This window comes from Medicago truncatula, chromosome 3 (genome assembly GCF_003473485.1).
Source record: "Medicago truncatula cultivar Jemalong A17 chromosome 3, MtrunA17r5.0-ANR, whole genome shotgun sequence".
Lineage (NCBI taxonomy): Eukaryota > Viridiplantae > Streptophyta > Magnoliopsida > Fabales > Fabaceae > Medicago > Medicago truncatula.
The window spans coordinates 55882781-55904358 of NC_053044.1; the positions used below are offsets into that span (position 1 = coordinate 55882781).

General features: G+C 33.3%; 3 protein-coding genes across 9 annotated transcripts; 1 reads left to right on the plus strand and 2 right to left on the minus strand.

Moving 5' to 3' along the window:
• Positions 1-5392: 5392 nt before the first annotated feature.
• LOC25490211 (abscisic acid 8'-hydroxylase 4) lies at positions 5393-8924 on the minus strand. The gene is made up of 10 exons (XM_013606690.3): positions 8593-8924; positions 7623-7944; positions 7254-7403; positions 6897-7083; positions 6735-6814; positions 6546-6632; positions 6364-6442; positions 6168-6274; positions 5914-6032; positions 5393-5804 (listed from the first exon to the last, which is right to left on the minus strand). The coding sequence occupies exons 1-10, from the start codon at positions 8820-8822 to the stop codon at positions 5684-5686; spliced, it is 1482 nt and encodes a 493-aa protein (XP_013462144.1). The 5' UTR covers positions 8823-8924; the 3' UTR covers positions 5393-5683.
• A 1190-nt stretch (positions 8925-10114) lies between these two features.
• On the plus strand, positions 10115-17708 carry LOC25490212 (inositol-pentakisphosphate 2-kinase). Of its 5 annotated transcripts, none has more exons than XM_024779737.2 (10): positions 10124-10338; positions 10428-10543; positions 10655-10864; positions 11338-11485; positions 12108-12148; positions 12284-12394; positions 12573-13169; positions 15171-15360; positions 15856-16014; positions 17225-17708. In XM_024779737.2, exons 2-8 carry the CDS (start codon positions 10442-10444, stop codon positions 15303-15305), a joined length of 1344 nt encoding a protein of 447 aa, XP_024635505.1. In that variant the 5' UTR covers positions 10124-10338; positions 10428-10441; the 3' UTR covers positions 15306-15360; positions 15856-16014; positions 17225-17708. The 5 variants fall into 5 exon arrangements, with proteins under 5 accessions (XP_024635504.1, XP_024635503.1, XP_024635505.1 ...); XM_024779738.2 differs by having other exon boundaries at positions 15866-16014; XM_013606692.3 differs by lacking the exon at positions 15856-16014.
• On the minus strand, positions 17599-21578 carry LOC25490214 (phosphatidylinositol/phosphatidylcholine transfer protein SFH6). 3 transcript variants are annotated; one of them, XM_013606694.3, is made up of 13 exons: positions 21278-21577; positions 20894-21164; positions 20561-20660; positions 20190-20456; positions 19902-19979; positions 19508-19609; positions 19337-19386; positions 19148-19247; positions 18949-19047; positions 18604-18853; positions 18189-18487; positions 17954-18028; positions 17599-17840 (listed from the first exon to the last, which is right to left on the minus strand). In XM_013606694.3, exons 1-13 carry the CDS (start codon positions 21291-21293, stop codon positions 17829-17831), a joined length of 1719 nt encoding a protein of 572 aa, XP_013462148.1. In that variant the 5' UTR covers positions 21294-21577; the 3' UTR covers positions 17599-17828. The 3 variants fall into 3 exon arrangements, with proteins under 3 accessions (XP_013462148.1, XP_024635502.1, XP_024635501.1); XM_024779734.2 differs by having other exon boundaries at positions 17615-17843; positions 20894-21161; positions 21278-21578; XM_024779733.2 differs by having other exon boundaries at positions 17615-17843; positions 21278-21578.

Genomic DNA, 21578 nt, shown 5'->3' on the forward strand with positions numbered 1-21578 from the left:
TTCGATTTTATGCATTAAAAAAAAGTACTTATTTTAGTAAGTACTTAATTGATATTGTGTTTGGCCTAACTTTTCCTTAAAAATGTAAAGAAGTTGAAAATAGCCGGGTCAAACGGTATCTTAATCTACCACAACCGCAATGTAGAAGCAACTGAATTTGGGAGAAAAAATTGGAAAATAATTAAAAATAAAAAAATTGAAAAGTAGTTAAAATTTTTTAAAAATATAAAATTGAAAAATAGTTAAAAAAAATTGGTGAGGTAGCACTCAACCAAGCAACACTAAAAAAAATTATATGCATTAGCGTAACAAAAAACAGACAGACATAAAATATTACTTTAAACGTTAATGTATGTATGTATATATTCGCGAGTTTGAAGAAAGGAAATAAATATATTTGGTATCATTAAATGACAGCGTGAATAAAAATATTTGTGAGGTTGTGATGATTAAACGATATTGAAATTAAATATATAAGTGATAAAAAGATAATAAAATTTCTTTGAAAAAAGATAATAAAATTTCTTTGAAAAAAGATAATAAAATTAAATAGAACCTCCTTAAAAAATTAAATGGAACAGTTAAAAAAAAATTAAATGGAAGAAAAAAACATATTGAAATATAATATTAAAAAATAAAACAATGGTTCCCAGCGTGAGTTGAAAAGAGGTACTTGTGAAATAAATTATCGAGAAGTAGTTTTTTAAAGTAACATTCAACAACTTTTGGGCAAAACTCATTCGATTCAATTATATGCATTCAAAAAAATTACTTTTTTAGTAAGTACTTAATTGATACTGTGTTTGACCTAACTTCTCCTTAAAAATGTAGAGAAGTTGGAAAAAAAGTCAGGTCAAACGATACCTATATCTCCTACAACGGCAATGTAGAAGCAAATGAATTTAGGAGAAAAAATTGAAAAATAGTTAAAACCATAAAAATTAGAAGAAAAAAAAAGTTAAAAGTTATTAAAAATTATAAAATAATTAAAAAAAATTGTGAGGGGCAAAATGGAAAATGCATCCATATAATGGTGAGGTGGCACCAAACCAATTTCTCCAAATAGATAATTACCTAAATGCCCTTATAAAGGGCAAAAATGTAAAAGACAAGGGATTAATATTTAGAGTCCTTACACACCAACCACCATAGGTGGCAATCCCACCCATATACCACCTTTGTGTGGCAAAAATTTTATTAAAAAAATTGGTAAAATCCATGTCACCCAAAATTGAAAAAGAAAAAAAAAAAAGAAGACATTTTCACTCGCCCTCTCATTCATAACAACAATCTCTCGCCCTCTCATTCCCCACTATCACCGTACTCGTCCACAACTCACCACCGTTGATTTCTATCTCTTCCATTTCCGGCAATGACGCCATCCCTTATCTCTTCCGTTTCCGACATCGGCGCCTCTCCGTTTCTCCCGTGCTAGATCTACTACTTTTCTGTTTCATTCCGTCCTCTAACCTCACCGTCTTGCCATCACCAGCACCGCTTCACCACCACGACACACAAAACTGAGATCTACATCCCTTCTTCTCCGGTCACCACCACACCTCCTTGTTCATCGGCAAGGCTTTTGTTGGTCGCCGGTTTAAGTGAGGAAGAGAGAGGAGCGGTAATAAAGAGAAGATGGACAAACAGTTAAAGAGAGGGAGAGTTTCACAGTGGTTAGGAGAGGGGAAATCTACTAGAATTATTTTTTTAAGAAAAACGTGTGAGGGAGAAAGATGAAGGACAAAGGTCAGGGAGAAAGAGGGGAAGAAGATGACAATGTGGGTGGATGGCTAAGGCGGCGGTGGTGGAAGTTTTAGAGAAGAGAGAGATCTGAAGAGGTGAGAAGAGGAGATGATGGTGTGCTATGAAAATACAAAATTACCCCTACCACATCAGTGGTGGTACAAAGTGTGTACAAAATGAAGATGTCTACCTATAATTTTTCTAATATTTAATATATAGTAAGTAGACGAATTTTATAACTTATAAGAAAGTAGCTGGTTATTATGCAGAGGCATATATAGCCAAGCATAAAACAAAAGAAGAAAAATAATATTATATGGTCTTGTTTATTCACAACCCAACATATCTTCTCTTATATTTTATGTCCCCATGGAACCAACCTTGTATGTTTCTAAAACTGCACTTACCATAATCACTAAGCTATAAAATACACAGCTTCGAATTATTTTGATTAGCACCCCCTTCCAACCATACCGTACTTGAATTAACACATGACCCCTAATACTTTGGATTTGGATTATACCAAAATTTACATTAACCGGCACATCTTAGCGTTGGATTAAGCTAAGATGGTTTTTATTCATCAGATGTTAGAATGAATTTATAACGATCGATCAGCAAAATAATAATATAACAGTCTGAAATGAACTAATACTTTTGTTTTCAAAGAATTTATTTAAAGAATATAGCTGACGGGCTTTCTTGTATTACAAGTTATGTTTTTCATATTCATTTATTTTAAAATTTCAGATGAAGTAGAAACTTTGTCACCTGGCTCTCATCCAATCACAATTATATATTTATTTATAAAAAAGTAACTTTTACATCATATAATATATTATTTGTGGAAAAAGTGAACTTAAATTAAACTAATCCAAACACAATTATTTCCCTCCTCCCATTTTAGTTCACTTTCAAGCCAGAGTATATTATTTTCTTTGTCTCTATACTCTCTATTAAATAACCACCACTCCAGTCCACAGACTAGTGGTTTTGTCTTCTTATCAACCTTTGCTACTTGGGGGTTGCACTTTTTACACTCTCCAAATGCGTAAATTGTTTGGGAGATAACTTTCAAACAACATTTTTTATGTTCATAAAAAATTTAGAAGATAAATATCGAATGTTATTTTTTACGATAAATAGCAAATATAGAAATCCATAGAGCATCCATCTAATCTATTGCTCGGGGTTTATTTTCGTGCTTTGTATTTTCTACCATGCAGCCAATTTTTAGTGGGTAGAAATACCATTTAAACTCTTCTATGTACCAAACCATGCGCAACTGCTCCACTAATGCATCAATGTTCAAAATGATCTGCTTCATATATAAATATACAAGGGATACTTGAGTCTTCTTGACACTTCACCAACTTGCTATTGATTCTTAAATTCTTTCTTCTCCCCCAATATACGAGAACACCATTACTAAGATCAAATTGATTTAGATTTGATTTAGTACCAGGCAGCTTAAAGAGATATAATAAGGTCACCATCCTAATTCCTAACCTATAGTATGAATTATTAAGAAATTTATATAATTAATATCCAAACTGCAATAAATTTATGAAACAAATAATGTTTGTTTTGTCAAAAAAAATAAATAATGTTTGTCCCCACATAGTTTTTCTATAATGTCTATAACTGCCGACAATAATGTTTTATGCTTTTTAAGTATCCATTTGCTCATAAGATTTATGTTGTCTTTTTATAATGTTGTTTTTTTTGGATTAAACAATCTTTGACTTTCTTGGTAATTGGTGCTAGAAGTGAAGTGGGTCGATGGTAGCTTCAATATTAGAGTGTTTTCTTTGATGATTTTAGCATATCTAAGAAAGTGGCCCACTTTTCTGATGAAAAAAAAGAAGGAAAGAAAGTATGGTCTATGGTGTTATCTTCAATATGTATTTTTCTGTTAACACATTTGTTAGTTGTTAAAAATTTCTGTCAATTTTTAACATCCAATTATTTGTACAATAATTATACAAAGTAACACTCAATTATTAGTTATAAAAAAAAAAAAAAAGTAGTAGTAGTAATATACATGTGACAATAAGTATCACATATTAACGAGGAATTGTTAAAGCCAGTTTCATATATTTAGGCTATGTTTGAAAATATATTATAAGTTAATTGATTCGTAATGTTTGACAAAATTTATGGTTGAATTGGCCGATGGATATGAAATGACATATAAAAATATATTTTTATTTAATATTTAATTATTTTTGAAAAGATATCAAGGGTAAAATTGAAAAAAAAAGTTATAAATTACTTGAAATAGCATAAAAAATGTCATATAAATTAGTAAAGTAATCTATAGGTATGTTTGATAAGTATATCCAGTTGACATTTTCCATTATCCTATTCCTCCATTTCACCATCTCCAATTTACAAAATCTTTGATTTCAAATGCACTTTGACTTGTATTGTCACCACCCAATCACTTGTTTTTGTAAGCCTCAAAACCTTGCAACTTTTCCAAAGAAGGGTAGAATTGATAGTTTCACTCATGAAATCAAGCCTAGAACTTTTCCTAATATATCACATGTAAAATTGCTCATCCTGAGTCAAACCATGTTTAATAATTGTAGAGTAAACAATATATTGTTCATCAATCAATTTTTCTAATAAAGATGGATGTAGACGACCTAGTTGAACTTTGTCATAGTTCAATCCATCAACAATGAACTTATGCATGGTCATAGGAAAAGACAACTTAACATTGTGGGTGTATAAATTTAAATTCTTTCAAAGAATTCCCATTCAAGATTAAAAGCTTCTTTATGTTTCGATTTTCAGTGTGGTTTTGATCAAAGTTGTTTTAATTTAACCCGCCATGCAGCATTGAAGTGGTAAGGGAAGAATTTGGGGAGGGTGTTGTTGTTCTTTATTCTCTTTCATCTAAAATGAACTAAAAACACCAAAGTTAAAGGCACCCAAGTGTTTTCCGTTGTTTTGCAGTATCATTTGGGGATTTTTGGTGGTTGTGCTTTCAGGATTTGGGTATTATTGTTTGAGATTGTAACATGTCTTTAGAGCATGCGTTATCATTTACTCTTCTTTTTTATATTAAGAAGATGGTAAAATTAAATAAATATGTCAAGTTTATACTGTATACGTGTTTGGATTGAGAGTTTGGGAGGGGAAGAAATGGGAGAGTTCAATTTTCTTTTTTAAATTACGGATTATATAACATGTTATTTTAAAATAAATTACATGTGATTGAAGTATTATATGACTGTTTATCATATTAATATGTTAACTTTTTACAAAATATTTCATAGGATCCGTAATTTAAAAATAAAAAGTAAACCCTCCTCTCCCTTCCCCTCCTAAACCCATCCTCCAAACACACCTTAAGAGTTTTATTTTATTTAACGAAAATACAAATATGTTTAGATGTAAAAGGTTTTTGAGAATTTTGGAGGAGAGTTTTGAATAATTAAGTCTATGATGAAGAGGTGAGAGAATAACATAATAAATAAATGATGATATAATATTTCAACCATGATTAAATTATATGGTTGTGTTAACCGGTGCCTCCATGACACTGGTTAAGGTATCTAAAAGAGGAAAAATTAAATTAGAAAAGACACTTTTTAACTTTAGAGAAATTAATTGCACAGTTTTCGATGCAAAAACACTATATTTGTTTCCTTAACCAGTGCCCCAGAGACACCGGTTAACATTTCCCTAAATTATATTTGAAAATGTTTAATTAATCCTTAGTTTAGAAAATACAAGAGAAAGAGGCGAAAATAAGGGCCGGAAGATGCTCATGAAAATGGACCTTCTGCGGCTGAATAGATTACTACTACTACTGGTGGTAATTACAATATTAGGACTGTGAATTAGCCAAACACTTGTTACTCTAAATTAAAATAGCCAAACCCTGAATCTTGAAGTAAAGTCTTACAAATCCTCACATTTTATTTATTTATTTATTTTTGTTTAAATCCTCCTCCTTCACATATATCAAGCGTACCGGATAGCCACTCTTAAGTTTTGTAAAAAGTGCTGATTTCTGAATACTTGAGTCAGAATCAATTACCTTCCACCTGAATAGTGAATACAATACATAAATTAAATTACAACCAATTTATTTGGTACACAAGTATGTATGTCACTAAAATGAAATTAATGTGGTCAATGATAGTAAGTACCCACTTGAAATTAGTGACGAGACGATTGAGAAACACCAACATCATTGCTTCAGCCATGTTCTTCCCAAGGCACATTCTTCCTCCAATCCCAAAAGCTAAGAAGCTGTTTGGTTTTGATTCACTCTGTAAATTTATTGGAACAATTTACATAACTTTTGATTTACATAACAATCTACAGTCTGTTTTCTTTTTACCATTTATAATAATTTTACATGATGCATAATATGTTCAATTAAACAAGAGGAGACAGAGACTCACAGGAAATCTTGAAGGATTGAAGATCTCCGGGTCATTGTGAATAGTTGGATCATGATGTATAGATCTAGCATCAATATTGATGTTCCAACCTTTCTTGATATTAAATCCTATATAAATAGCCATTAAGTAATTATACTACTGAGTTTATTTATTTTTTTCCTTCTATATTAAATCTGTATACAGTTATTATGTAAACCTTCAATTTCACAGTCTTGAAGTGCTACTCTGGGAAACCATTGCACTACAGATGCCATCCTTAACGCCTCTTTTACAACCTTTTCATGGGAATTTAATAGAAACAAGTTATCCAAGCAAGTAAATTTGATGAAACGCAGCTAACACTTTCATTGCATAGAAGTACTATTAATACACACACACCTTGGAAGCATATTGCATCTCAGAAAGATCCTTTAATGTAAGATACACACCTCCACGGCCTTTTTTCTCAATCTGAAGTTGCTCCTTCTATTTAATCAGCAAATCACAATATTTTTATTAAATACCAATAATACGTTTCGAAAGAAACTATGTAAACACAAACCATAATACTATAAAAAATTCATTGACCTTGAGCTCATTAAGAACCTCCTGATTCTCATCCACAAATTTGATCATCCATGTCATTGCAATTGCTATAGTGTCCTGTCCTGTAGTTTCAATTTTATTACTGCAAACTCGTGCGTAAATCATATTCAAGAGTTTCAATTCAATAATACTAATACTCCTTACCAGCAATAATCATCGTTAAGATATTATCTTTGATCTCTTTATCTGTTAGCGTTGTTACTTCATCCTTTTCTGAATTATTTTCATCATCTGCTAAAAGTTGCTGAAGAAAATCTACACGCCTGTCTGCAATTTCGTGTCTTCTTTTGCTGATAACATTCTCCAATATGTCCATAACTCTTTTTCTAGCCTGAATTAACACTTGCAAGTTCAAATTCCCAACTAACAGTGAAAACTCAACATAAAATATTGTGACTACTTATTGGTATTAAAAACCTTCATCAACAAGTTACCCTTCCTTTCTAAGCAAAAGACTCCAAATTATATACTGAAAGTTACTTGGATGATTTGTATAACCACCTGTAGGCCCTTGTAGAATCTGGTCCATGGTAACCTCAAAGGGAACGCAAGCATTGCTTCAGACACACGAGCAACATCCTTGTGCATCATTGCTAGTTCATGGCTACTCTCAATGCTTATTAGCATCTTGCACATCGCTTTACAAGCTAGCTGCATTACAAAAAATTGTTTTGGTTCATGTACTTCCTTCCTCACATTTATAAAAAAAAAAAGCGTCACTTTCCATTATCAATTTAGTTTTAATTGAACTTTTTTACTCGTAGCACCTAATCAATAGTATGTGCATTAATGACAATGAAAATAGATCAATGTGTGAAATGGTCGATCAAGATATATAGTTATTGTGGACGAAGGGAATATAACATGTACCTTGAGTGCTTCATCTTGTATGATGACAAGGGATCCACATGTCCAGGTACCTGTAGCTTCAGTTACAAGTTCATCAAACAGTTGAACAAAGGAAGGCAAAGAATGAGGCGAGAACAAACTCAAGAGACGGCTACGAATGAGTTTGTGATGATGCTCAGCTGCACATAGCAAGCTATCGGGACCCAAGAGCTTGGAGATTGACTTTATGTACTTCTTTGAGAATTTCCCTCCCTCGTTTCTTAGAATCACCTTTGCTGACTCCTTGCTCGAAATGAAAACATGGGTTTCCCCAAACAACTTGGTCTTGAAGCAATTTCCATATCTGCAATGCATACACAACTTAGTCCTCTCTTAAGAGTCTCAAATTCTAAGTTCCTCTTTGTTACTGTTATTTTCACTATAACTATAAATTGTCATCAAGAACCCGCATGTCTTAAAGTTTTGGGGTGAAGATGTTATGTCCAATTTCATTTATGTGATAGCTCAAAGACTAATATGATGGTTCCCAGAGTCCCTTGAAGAAAACATGAATTTGTTTATATATATTCATTTATTGAAACAAGTTAATGTTAATTTATTTTAGTTTCTACATTATGGCGACGAGGTCATGTCACATGCTCACTGCATAGTGTCTAAGTGCAAGTGTTGGTTTATATGAGTGACGTTTAGTTGGATAGAATATTTTTTGGTTTTTTGTTTTTACTTTAAATTACAAACGTGTTTCCTATTTTAACTTTGTTTTCTGTTGTCAACTATTTGTATGGAAGACAACTTCATTGTTTAGTTTTTAATATAGTGAAAAACTGAAAGTGTTTTCTGAAATCAAAGTTTGCAAGATCAGAGAAGTGTCTTGCGTTTTGTTTTGAAGATGCAATTGTGACTAGAAGTGATAAGGAACATAAGTTCCAAGGACAAAACCAGCATGAGAGTCAGTCAAAAATAAATCAAGTGAAATAACGGATTTGGTTACCGGAGGCGGCGAAGTCGGACAAATTCATAGACACCTTTGGTACTGTTGATGGCAGCCATGAAGTGCAGTGTCTCTCCTATGAAGGGTAATCCTCGATTTCCCGGAGGAATGCCAACACTACGACTGCACTTGTTGTTTTTGCACCAAAGTGCACACACTTTTAAAGATGATAAAAACACCAATAAGAAACCAACAAAGTAAGGATGTTCTTTTACTAATTGGGAAAGCATTTTGATTCATCTGCTTCTTTGAAACCACCTAAGTGCTATATATATATAAGCAAGTATACAACATTAAAGTAGTTTTGCATCCTCACAATATTCACGTGAGATATGGTATAGAAGAAAGTCATGATATATATGGCCGACCAGCACTAAATTAAAATTTGAAACATGAAGTTCCACTTTGAAATAGAAGTGGGAGAATGCGTAAGCCCTTGTCAAGATATTTGATAACTTGTCCAATCATGCTTCATAATCATAATTCATACATTATTAACGATCAAATTAACATTAGATAGTCATGGTCATGAGTGACGCCATGCCATTGTTGACGGCCTATTAGCAACTGGTCTAGAACTGTTGTTATTCTCAGTGGACATTTACACCATCACTTTACCTTTATTATTTGTATAAGTAAATTATAACGGTGATCTTTTTTAATATTGTCGGTTCTCAAGTCATCATGGCTTTATTAGAGATGTTACCCACGGTTCAATTTGCTTCTTGGTGGGTGCCTCATTGTATAGTTTTAGGAGTGAAATCCAAGTCCATTATATGGTATCAATGCCCAAGTTCTCAGTTGGATTTTTATGTGTACTTAACATCATTCAACTGTGGTAATCGTCAAATGTTTTCACAAACTTGATGACAATATAGCATACATTAGGCTTCCTTTGTGAACCGAGTATGGTAGTGGGATGATGGTAACATTTATATAGTAATAGTAATAACTAGAACTAACAAATCTTATAACTAGAACTAATGTTCTTGTTTTAATTTAAGTGGGACTTATATTTACTTTTTAACTTGTATGTTGTGCTTTAGTGTTTATGAGTGTCAGAGAAAGCGATCGATGGAGTTGCTCACACTAAATTTTTTCAATTTAGTGTACCTTACAAAAAATTTATAAAACAAATCAAACAAATAACTATGTGAGTTTAAAAAAAAAAAATGAAGAGAGTAATCACACAAAAAATCTTCTGTTTGTGTAAAATAGAGATGTAATTGGAAAATTACTTAGAGATGGTAAAAACAAATTCATATACCAAGTGTGCATTAGAGTATGTTTAGATGTAGAGGATTATTTCTTTATATGTTTGATATTTTAAAAAGTTGAAGGAATAATATGATAAATGATATGATTTTAATCACACTTAATTTACATTTAAAAGAATATTCTCCTTAAAAAAAAATATTAAAAGAATATTCTACTACTTTCTTAATTTATAAAATTGCCTTCTACTCTTTTTTTCAAAATGAAATTAACAAAAAAAAAAAAAAAAAAAGTAAGAGTAAATAAATTATATTAAAATAAAAAACATAAAACTAGTATTTGGTTCCGGAAGGTCCAGGAGGAAAAAGTCACTGGGACTGGGAGTGATTTGAATCGAGTTGCATTTTGATCGAGGAACATACCAAAAAATTGAAACGATAACATTTGAGAAGAATTTGTGAACCATATTCCATCACATTATCACAATTAATGCACTTAATTACTGCTTCGAAGATTCTATTTAAGCTCTAGGTATTTTCTTATACTTTTTCTTCAATAGATTTCGAGTGTCTTTTAGGTGTTTGATGAAATGCTTCAACGATCATCATTCACATTTTCAGGTAAAATTTGTTGAATGGAGGTTACTTTAAGGGAGAAGGAAGCAGATGATTGGGTTTACAGAGGCGAAGGAGCTGCTAATCTTGTTCTCGCTTACATTGGATCATGTCCTGCATTTGTGCGTTCTTCAATACTCTTTCTCAATCTCTTAATTCACCGCATTGTATTATGAAGCTGAGTGTGTGTGTGTGTGTGTGTGTGTGTGTGTGTGTGTGTGTTGTTTTTACAGTTTAGGAAAGTGATGCGAATCCGTAAGGCTCCTAGGAATGATTCAGTGACAGAGATTAGGACCAGCCCTTCTGCTTTGACTGCTCATGAACGCCTTCTATGGAAAGATGTTGATGAACTCATTGCATCTTCTGACCATGAAGTTTCTAGCCAATTATTTGTTCTTCATGTTATGAAGCCATTGCTTGGTTCCAAATATGTTGATGCTGGGGTATCAGTTCTCTTTCAACCACCCATTACCATTATCATTACCATGTTCATGCTTATTTCTTTTAAAATTTGGATTGGGGGTTTTATAAACTATAATCAGACCTTATCTTTTTATTAACGCTGGACTTGATTTATCCCAATACAGCCCACCACTATTGGGCTCTGTGCATGGATATAAATGGTGGGTGTCCCGGAACAATAGACTTCGATTCCATCTTAGAATTTGTGTTGGACCTAACTCAACCTTACAAAATTTTCAAACTATGTTCTAATAATTATCCAATCTAGAATTTATATATTGTGTTTTTGTTGGCATTTTGATTAATGTGGAATGGTTGTTGGTTTTTCTGTTTTAGCTTACTATCTTTGAGTATTTATATTAATGTAATCGTTCATGAATTGTTCAATCATCAATGCTCAAGCTTTTACTATATGTTATATCTGACTCCCACCTACCCTTTAATACTTTGTTAGATGCATGTCAAAGTCTCAAGGGGATTTCTTGAATCGATTGAAAAGAATGTTATTTGTCAACGTCCTGCTGGGAGAGTTGATACTGCCCAGCTCGACATGCATTGTGATTATGTGCTTCTCATGTCAGATCATTCAATATTTACCCATGGTATTTAGATGTCTTTCTCTGGACTTGCATCTTTATTCATTAATTTCATGCAGACTGGGTTTTAAATGTTGATTCTCTGAAACTCTGCATTTCTCTGAAACTTGAAAGAGCTGCTGAACCTTTAAATGGGTTTCTGTTTCAGTAAAAATGTTTTTATCCCCCAATGTGCCTATATAATTGTGGAATGTTGGGTTGCTATACTCCTTATTTTACTTTCTCTTAATTGACATATATTTGAGCACATACCTTGCGCAGAAATCATCTATTTGGAGATGTGAGAGAAGGTAGTTTTTAATCTTACTTATAGGACACAATGGATGATTGGATTATTTTACTCTCATTGAGTTGGAAACCAAACATGCACCTTAGATAGTTTTTTACAATGTTTTTGTGAGAATGAAGCAATGTAGTAAGAAAGTTACTTTACATTGGAATGCAACATGATATTAATCGTATGAGCATTCTATCAAGCTTTTTAATCTGTCTCTAGCAAGAAAGCCGTAATTTATTCCCCCATCCCATCTTTCATTTTTAATGTTGTTCCTTCTATTATCTAGTAAACTGCATAATATATTTGCAACATATTTGAAAGTTCTGTTCCAAGCTCCCTGTTTCGTTTCAGGAAATCTTGAATCCAGCCCCTGCATATCTGTTGAGATAAAGGTATGTTCTCCATAATGTCATACATTAATACTCTTTGCTACCATATGGTTGTAATCCGACAATGACCTGGTTTTAATCCGCTTACCCTCTTGTGTGCTTGTTTATAACATCGTAAGTATTATTTTGAACAAGCAGCCCAAATGCGGATTTCTTCCTGTTTCAAGATTCGTATCTGAAGAAACTGCTATAAAAAAGAGGGTAACTCGCTTTGAAATGCACCAAGCCCTGAAATTACATCAAGGAGAGGTATTTAACTTGATGTTAGTTCATTTGATGTTTTGTGCATACTTCTTCCTGTTGTCATATCATGTAGTCTCATAATTCAATCCTTTGTTCTAAGCATGCATGTTATTACAATTTTATTTTAGTACACTCCCTTTTAACCCTTGATTTTGAGGAACATATTTTTCCAATATCTTTGCAGATATCACTGCTAAGTGAATACAATCCACTTGATCTGTTCTCTGGTTCCAAGGAAAGAATTCATAAAGCTATCAACGATCTATTTACTACGCCTCAAAACAATTTCCGTGTATTTATGAATGGGTCTCTCATATTTGGTGGGCTTGGAGGTGGCGCAGAAGATACAAATCTTTGTATTGCGAAGGCATTTGAAGGCGCACTTATGTCTATCATTCAAGCTGATGATGGTTTATGTACAGAGAACTTCCTCACTCTTGTTGCCGAGGCCGCACATAAATCAGGAGTCCTTGATCGGCTCTTGGAGGTTCAAAAGCTTGATGATGTTGACATAGAGGGAGCCATCCATGCTTATTATGATATTACTCGTCAGCAGTGCATGGTGTGTACGGAGTTGAATGAAGAACAAATGAAAGTGTATACCCCTTTGCATTCCGTGTCGTTGGATGAAAGCTTAAGAGTTGTAAAGGACTACCTGATAGCAGCAACTGTGAAAGACTGCAGTCTGATGATATGTTTTAGACCAAGGAAAGAGGGGGATTTGGGATCCGTATGCAATAATATATATCTTGAGTCAACCAAGCAAACATTTGATTTCAAGGTAGGCAGTGATTTACATTTTAAATTTTTTGTTTAATTTTTTTGCAAAGGTAGGTTGTGCATAGGATAATTAATTTGGTTCAGCTTCTGCGGGTAGATTTTGACTGTACTGCATTTGCCAAAATCAATGTTCATTTGCAAAAGCCGCTGTCCTTCAGCTGCTGTTGAAAAACGACTGTGGAAGGTCATTCAAAATTTTGTTTGATGGGAATGGTAAAATCTTGTGATCTTTCAATAAAAAATTCTTCAATAGAGATTGTTGCAAAAAGCATATATCACAAATTCTTATAGATTACAGGTATTAAGCGCCTAAAAAACAGAATTAGAGATTACAGGAAGCTGAGAGCTGAGAAAACAAAGAAGGGAAAAGAGAAAGAACATGGTTTTTTTTTGGAGAGAAAGAACATGTTTGTAATGCTATACTTAATCACTACCTGAGATTAAATGAGATAATCCTCATGCCAAGTGTTAGGATACAGAATAAAGAAGGTTAGTTAGGCAAGTTAGTTGAATAGACAGAGAGTGCATTATCATGTATAAATGGGATAGTATAAGGATAGAGAAGATTCATTAGGCATTGTAAACTTTTAGTGAATAGAGAAGTGTTGTTAAGGGCAAGTTTGTGTAGAAAAAATATTCAACTAAAGTTGATAGTTAGTTTTGGAGTTACATTCAGTTATGGTATAGATTTGAATAAAATTGAAAAAGAATTGGGCTGTTAAGGGTAATTCTGTCCAGAAAAAAAGGTCTGACCAAAGTTAGTAGTTAGTTGGTAGTTAACTTTGAAGTTCCCTTTATATAATGGTATAGATAGTATGATTTTTACTATTATTGTTGTTGTTGTTGTTGTTAGGGTTGCACAAATTATCCGATTGTAAGCCTAAGACCAGAACCATATCCATAAGTGGTTCTAAAAAACCGGATATTTGTGATAAAAACATAACCGGCCAATTTCAAATATTGATGGGTTATCTATTTCTTATGTCCGGTTAATTATTTGGATGTCATTTTAAAATCCACTAAACACAATTCAAGACTCCCTCTCTCAGCCTCTCATTACGCTCTCTGCCTTGCATATTCTCACACTCAGACTCTCTTGCAGCTTTGCTACTCTTGTTTTTCCAATTTTGAAAGGGGAACCATAATATATTAGTGAAGCAAAAGCGCTTGAATTGGAGTCGTATAAGTTAGAAATTGGAAGGAGTGTCATAATTTTTTTATTTTATTTTGATGTATCAATTTATTTTTTTGTTTCTGCATAGTTTCAACAGTTTATTTTCAGCTCCTCCTCTTTTGGTTTACAATTTTATCTCTTATTCAGATCGTTCTCAGATGTACTAGAGCCATGATTTTTCCCTCCCCTTCACTTATACGATTTCAAGGTTCTCCGAGCTATCTATGCTTGAGGATTGTATATACTGCTCTGGAAGGTGTGATTCCTCCATCCCATTCTCTGCAAGTCAAACTATCTAGATTATGTTGCTGTTATGAAGATCTCAGTGGCGGCCTGAGATTGCGAGGATTGTTCGGTTTTTATCAAATTCAGATTTTGGCAAAATCTGGTTTCGAAACCAGCTATAAATCCACTTTTGGGACAGAAATTTGGTTTTGGTTTTTTATCCAATCCATGCACAACCCTAATTATTATTATTATTATTATTTACTAAAAACGCTCTTGTGATTTCTGCTTTCAAGAAGCAATGAACCCAAAAGCCATAGCATTTCCAAATTGACCCACAATCTGTACGAAGACATGCCCCCTCCCTTTTCCTTTCATGTGTTTCAGGTTGTCAACATGTTTTTTTTATTGCTCACTGAGTCTTGATTTAATTGATATCCCAATTTAAGTAAGTCTGATTTATTACCTCCTGTAGCTCTGAATATGAAAGTACCTGAATGCCTTTCTTAATGACTATGTTTTCTTTATCTATAAAACAAAATGACAGCCGCAATGCTCATTACATTTTGTATCTTATTTTGACTGCAATTTAATTTGTATTAGGTGTATTTTATCGACTTGGATATGAAGCGAATGAGTAAAATGGAAGAATATTATGAATTAGATAAGAAGATAGTGAGCTGCTACAGTGAAATGATCAAAATGGATCAAGGACGAACTGAAGTCAAAAACCAATAAAAATCTTAATTGCATATTGAGGTCTAATTAGACGGCATTGGAGGAAGATGTGTCTGTAAGTATCAGAAATTTGATCAATAGTTTTACTTTTCCTTCTACTGTTTCCTCCCTAAACATATGACAGTTGTTGCATTGGTTTGTAGAAGTTTATGTATGTTATTACTTGATAAATCTTCGCACCATTATCATTTCTTAAATCTATATAGCTGTGTGGCGTACTGCAACCTGGCTTTGTTTAAATCTTTGTGAAATACGTACAACTAGTCAATGACACTGAATTTATAAATGCAACTTGCCCATACTTTGATTACAATATGGTCATGTGCAGGTTGCAGTTCTGATCCATTTAGAATTCAAGTGCTTTTACATGTTAATATTTCATGTTTTTAAATTCTTTCAATTTTCACGTCTAAGAAAGGTAGCTACATTATTAATGATAGCAGTTACCTACCCTGTTGAGTTAGTTCAACTAAATTAACTGACAATAGGACTCAAAAGATCTGATTTACCTTTCCAACTGTGTAGTCATAATTGTCTGCTAACTTCCCAGTGTAATACAGTAAGAAGTACTGAGAATTTGGCAGAGCAAAGCCTATATTTGACCGTGACTTCAGCTCAGATTTGGGTTTTCCTTTGGTCAGCCTAGTTTGGCCGTGGCGTGACTGATGATCTGTCTGTGCCGTACAATGAACTCTCAATCTGTTACGAGGTTTTTCCTTTCTCTCTCTCTTCCCCCAAGGGATACACTAGGACTTTTTTACTATCATGAATTCTAGTACAAAATGGACTTGTGGGGTTGGATTTGCAGAAGTAGGTCATGTTTGCACAATTATGCTGGCACATTTCAATCAAAGCTGCTGTCACGATTAGAGTGACGTTTCATACCCTGTTTTGACCAGGATAATTAATTCTCTATTTCGAACCTTCTTTTGCAATCTGTACAGATTACAAATTTCCAGAGCAGTCCTTTATGGGTAGCTATTTATTCCTCATTTGAGGTTAGCTTATATTCAAAATACAGCAGTCAGCACTGCAAACCTTGCTGATAGCCTGATATCAGATATCTCTTTCACTTAGAGAAATGATATTTGTACAAGTACAACCATTTTATAACAATTTTTGCGACAACTTTCTCTGTCATACTCACATTATATTTTTACTTTATCTCTCTATTGCTTTGGTTTTCGTGCCAATACATACTTTTCTTTGTAAAAATATGGTTGTCCATTAGGTTGTCAAACAAATAGATGTTCAAATAACACAACTCTTTCACTTAATATAGAACTACAATGATGCTAGAGCACACAAATAGTTTTATGGTACTCCTTTCCAGAATTGGTTGGCCTGCTCTTCAGTATCTCGCCCACCTCATTACAATCTAAATTATTGTATTTTGTTTTTATTTGTGTGAATGGTATGTATTTTGGTAATTTTCTGGTGAATATTGGGTGCATGTAGCATTGATCTGATTATCAAATATAGAGTAATGGTGAATAGATGTTGGGCATTATCTGACATTTTGACTTGCATTGTCTAATTGCCTACTATCTCTTTTGCTACATTTAGTTTTCAGCCAAACATCTAATTGGAACATGGTTAACAGGGTAGTATAGATGGATCTTAAAGACAATAATTTATTGTAGGAATTCTTTATTTTCTGCTGGTGCTTGTTTTCTGGCATTATAAATTTTTATTCCAAATCGTCTAGTTTTTATATATTCTGGGCTCGTGCTCGTGCACGACTTGTTTACTTCCACTTTATAGTAGTCTTCTATGATGTGAGAAATATTATGATTTCACTTCTAAATTCTTTCTTTCCTTACACTGACATGCTTCTGTACTATTTGTTGTTTGTTTATTTTGACTCTCAGCTTTTTGCTGGGAAGTATTTGCATAACTGATGCACTCTTGTATTGCAGAGACTCTGACGTCAGCAAAACTGCGCTGTTCAAGATGCAGGCAAAAGGCGATGAAGTTAATATCAATTTGTAAAAGGTACTGCTTAAGGTGACAATGATTGGTGAAACTGACATCATGAGGGTCATCAATGTGTGAATATTTCAAATAATCGGCAAGAATTGAGTTGACTAGAGGGACTCCTAAGGAAAAGTTGAGAGGTGAGAAAAAAGAAGACACTCTTCCTAATCCTCCATGTTAAAGATATGATCTTATGATATGCTATTGTTGAATATGTTTGTTCCATTATGTTATTAACTCGGTCCTTGTGCCATTTTGTACCATTATCCATCTGTCAAGCAAAATAATGTATATGTTATGTGATAGTATTTTTGTGTTATTTAGTCTAACGATTTCATTGATCCATTGCTAAGTTAAAACAGCATGGATGTAATATTATTCAATACCCGAACACATTCAAATGAAGAAGTTTGTATTGGAAACAGACATACAAAATCACTATTTACTCTAATTTCTACTATATTATACATGTCGATTTATTCTCCACACACACACCCGCGCAGAGAGAGAGAGCCACCAAACAACTCCGTCATGTACACTGTCTCTTTACCAGCAGCACTGCTTTACAGACAGAATGAACACATTTTAAAAAATTTCCCATGACAGATGGTAAGTACTAAGTAGCATTTGATGTATATAAAATAGACAAGACGCCTTAACTTTTGACTTACCTTGAATTTGCTTTTTTCCCGACTGTCTATGTATGCCAAAAGTTCTTCTTGTCTCATTAAAGCCTCAAACAAAGCCTGTTTAGGAAATTGAACATGCTAGATTACAAAACAATTTTTGAACAATCTTGCGTACTAATAACATAATACACACCTAAAGTTATAGAAGTCCTTAAAAATGACGTAGCAAAAAAAATCTACATGATATATAATTTGATTTGAAATGAAATACAGTTACCTTCTTTGTAGCAATGAGCTCTGCTTCCAGTGCATCCACACGATAAACTGCAGCATTCAGCTGCTCCTCTTTCTCACTTGGCATGACATTAAGTTTTGACTGTAGTATCTCAACATTTTTTTCAAGCTCACTGAGGCGTTTTAAGGTAGAAGATGAGGAGGAGTTTGGCTTTGTGAATCCGGTAGCAAGTTCCTCCCGTTTTACTCCCTTTGTCACACGAAATGCTAATGTTCTAACAAAAGCAAAAAGGGCAAAAACGACGCCCACTGTAACAGTCCTGGTCACCAAAAGCAGATTTTCTGCATCCATGCCATAAAGATTCTTTAATGAGTGCTATTAAGTATCGACAAGATATTTGACATCCAATATAAATGGAACCAAAATATCCCAATCTGTAGTATAAACCTGTTCTCACCTTTTGAGCCAAATGAGTTTCGTGGTGCTGCTTGCTTCTCCTTTGGTCCAACATCAATAGTCTTGTCAACCATGGGAACACACTCATCAAACATTTCTGTTTGGTGTAACCTCGTGATTAATGTACCATCACTTGCCTCTTCTTGGACATGAGTCAGTATAGGGTTCATAGAATTCCCACATGCTTTGGGAGAGGTGATATCTTCAACTTCAGATACTGATTCTCCAGTAGATGTATAGCCACTTCTTATCTGTACTCAGAAACCAAAATTCAAAGGATTATAGTATATGTGATAATTATTACATCACATCATGCAGTGTCTAAGATAGAAATGAAAAACTGTACCTTTGGAAAAGATGTTTTATCACATTCAATCACCCTCCCCCCGTCGTTGGAAATTGTTACGATTTGTTTAGAACACTGCACTTTACCACTAAGAACCATCTGCATGCAGACAAATTCTAATTGAATCACAGTAAAATGCAAATTAGAACCAAAAAATCAGGTTAAAATGTAGTCCTATGATTAATAATAAGTGGAAAACCTTTAAAATGTTTGGGTCTTGCCATGGCCCTTTATCGGATGTCATACAGCCACCATGATCTACACAGGTGCAACTACCGCCTAGAAATTCCGGTAGCTCACTGAGAACTTATAGCTGGTCAGAATTTTCAAATAACAATATAAGTTGATTGAGAAATTATGCCAATAACAGAACCAAATGTTGAGTTACCTCGCATCGATAATCTCAAGTAATTTACTGTGGAACTTGTTTCCAAGAACCTAATGGAACATTCAAGTTTCAATTCATCATTATCTCAGGAAAATACAAAAGGTTATTACCTCAATGGTATCTTATAAAAATCTGACACAAAAAACAATAACTCAAGTAATGAACACATACATGAATCTTTGAAGTAGTTTTGGGATCAAGAAATGTTTTCACTGTGTTCCATAGAAGCTTAAAACCAGGACCAGCATTGATGATAAACATTTGATGAAGTGTCTGCGCAATGTCAGTTACATATCTTAAATGAGGAACACTACAAATAATTAGAAAAATGAGCTTTTAAAAATTTAACGATTTAGACATGGTTCTTTGTTTATGTGAGCTTCTCAATTGAGATGCTGTCAATTTTTATTTTTATTATTTTTTTAAACATTGAGATATAGAAGCTAGTTTCAGTTTATATGAGAAGCTATTGTTTAACATGCTCAGAGTTATTACAATATTCTTTTAAAAAAAAAATCTTAAGTTCTTGTCGAAATGTTTATGTAAACTTTCTTATTCTACATACTTCAGGATAGTAATCACTATCAATCTTCTGCAGCTGAATGATGAGCTCTCGAGCAGACTTGGTGAAGTTTTTGAAACCCTATAAAGCAAAGGGAAATAGTCAATACAAACTCAAGTCCTAACTAATTTAAATTTTAAAGTTAATATGGTGTTCAAATAACTTTCAATAGCCATTTAGTGCATGTTTGGATTAACGGTGAATTTGGCGGAATTACAGTGTGCTACTTTAGAGCTTCAATTAAGCCATACTCAATGTCAATCTAAACATGCATTTAGACAGAACACGTACCACGCCTTGAACATCCAAAATTGTTGTACTGGAACCTATGCGTCTCTTAGCAGCTATAGAGCAAGCTGGAAATTTGACAGAAAATGTTTTCTCAAAACCCTGCACATGGTATCTCAAATATCTTTCCATGGTAGTTACTTGCATAAGCCTATTGGGATCAACTTTTCCTAGCCTCTCAATATAAACAGGTCTTCCCTCCTTATCCACACCATGATAACCATGTGGATAATATTTCTGGACTTCTTGTAACTCCTTGAAATCAAAATCCTAGAGAAAAAACCATAGTATAGTATGAACACCAAATATGAAAAAAAGAGAGTGAATGTTTTAGACTATCAAATGAAACATGATTAGTGAATCAGATTGCTCACCTCTATAATTGTATCTGTACCATAGTCTTTCCTCCATTGGATCATGTTGGCCCACATAAGCTTTGCTTTCTCAATATCAAACTTCCTTGCTTTCAAGAATCTACAATATCAAACCATGTCATTACACCAGTCAATATGCAAATATGCAAAGAGATCTAGGTTGTGTATGAATAGCTTATGCAAAACTTATCTACTGGAATAAGCACTTAACAAATGATTTGACCATATTTTCTCTTTGATTATTGAAATAGCTTACACATAAGCCTTTATAAATATATTCTTCTTTCTGAACATACATAACTAGTAAGTAAAGGAGGGATAATGGCGTGTAACCTCAATAACATATGATAGTCATCATGTATTGAAGGAAGCAAGTTGTCTAATAGAAGTGTTTGTCGAAATGCATCCACTGCATTTAGCTCCTCAACTTGTCGAACATCCTCAATGGACAAGGAATTGCTCCTACTGCCACTACTTTTACTGCTTCTTTTCTTCTTAAGAGAATGCCTTAATTTGCATGATGCATTTATTGCTTTCTTTTTAAGACTGCCAATTCTTTTCCACTTATCATCCTCTGAACTCTCTCTTCTTTCATCATTGCCTACTGATCATTAGTGTTTCAAAAGTGTCATAATTCATTCATTCATTCAACTAAACTAAATTCATGAAAAAGAATAAAAAATAACCAAGAAAAATAAAGGAAGTACTACTACTCACAAAGAAGTTCTGACATGTCAAGAATGATAAACGAAAATTCAAGTGGTTAATGAAACTTGAGGAAATAGAGATAGAAACAAATTTAAATATTTCTAAGCTTTATTGATATTTTGGATGAAGTATAGTACATAGGTTGGGTCAATCAATCATCAATTACATGTAGCAGACAAGAAAGGGTGTCGGCAAAAGACAAAATTAATGCAAAAATTAGCCATGTTGTCAAAGGCAATATATAATGTAAAATTGATAGTATGAATGTTCTGTATCATATATTTCCTTCATTCATATATGGATATGGATG

Excerpts from the sequence above, each read along its gene's own strand:
- LOC25490212 (XM_024779735.2), top strand. The coding sequence starts at position 10,442 with ATGGAGGTTACTTTAAGGGAGAAGGAAGCAGATGATTGGGTTTACAGA. Across the intron at positions 10,544-10,654 it reads TTGGATCATGTCCTGCATTT|TTTAGGAAAGTGATGCGAAT; the intron begins GTGCGTTCTTCA and ends TTGTTTTTACAG. Across the intron at positions 13,170-14,489 it reads AGCAAACATTTGATTTCAAG|ATCGTTCTCAGATGTACTAG; the intron begins GTAGGCAGTGAT and ends TCTCTTATTCAG.
- LOC25490211 (XM_013606690.3), bottom strand. The coding sequence starts at position 8,822 with ATGCTTTCCCAATTAGTAAAAGAACATCCTTACTTTGTTGGTTTCTTA. Across the intron at positions 6,443-6,545 it reads AGATGCAATATGCTTCCAAG|GTTGTAAAAGAGGCGTTAAG; the intron begins GTGTGTGTGTAT and ends TCCCATGAAAAG. Across the intron at positions 6,033-6,167 it reads TCAATCCTTCAAGATTTCCT|AGTGAATCAAAACCAAACAG; the intron begins GTGAGTCTCTGT and ends ATAAATTTACAG.
- LOC25490214 (XM_024779733.2), bottom strand. Across the intron at positions 20,457-20,560 it reads GTACAGATACAATTATAGAG|GATTTTGATTTCAAGGAGTT; the intron begins GTGAGCAATCTG and ends TTTTTTCTCTAG. Across the intron at positions 19,387-19,507 it reads AAACTACTTCAAAGATTCAT|GTTCTTGGAAACAAGTTCCA; the intron begins GTATGTGTTCAT and ends ATGTTCCATTAG.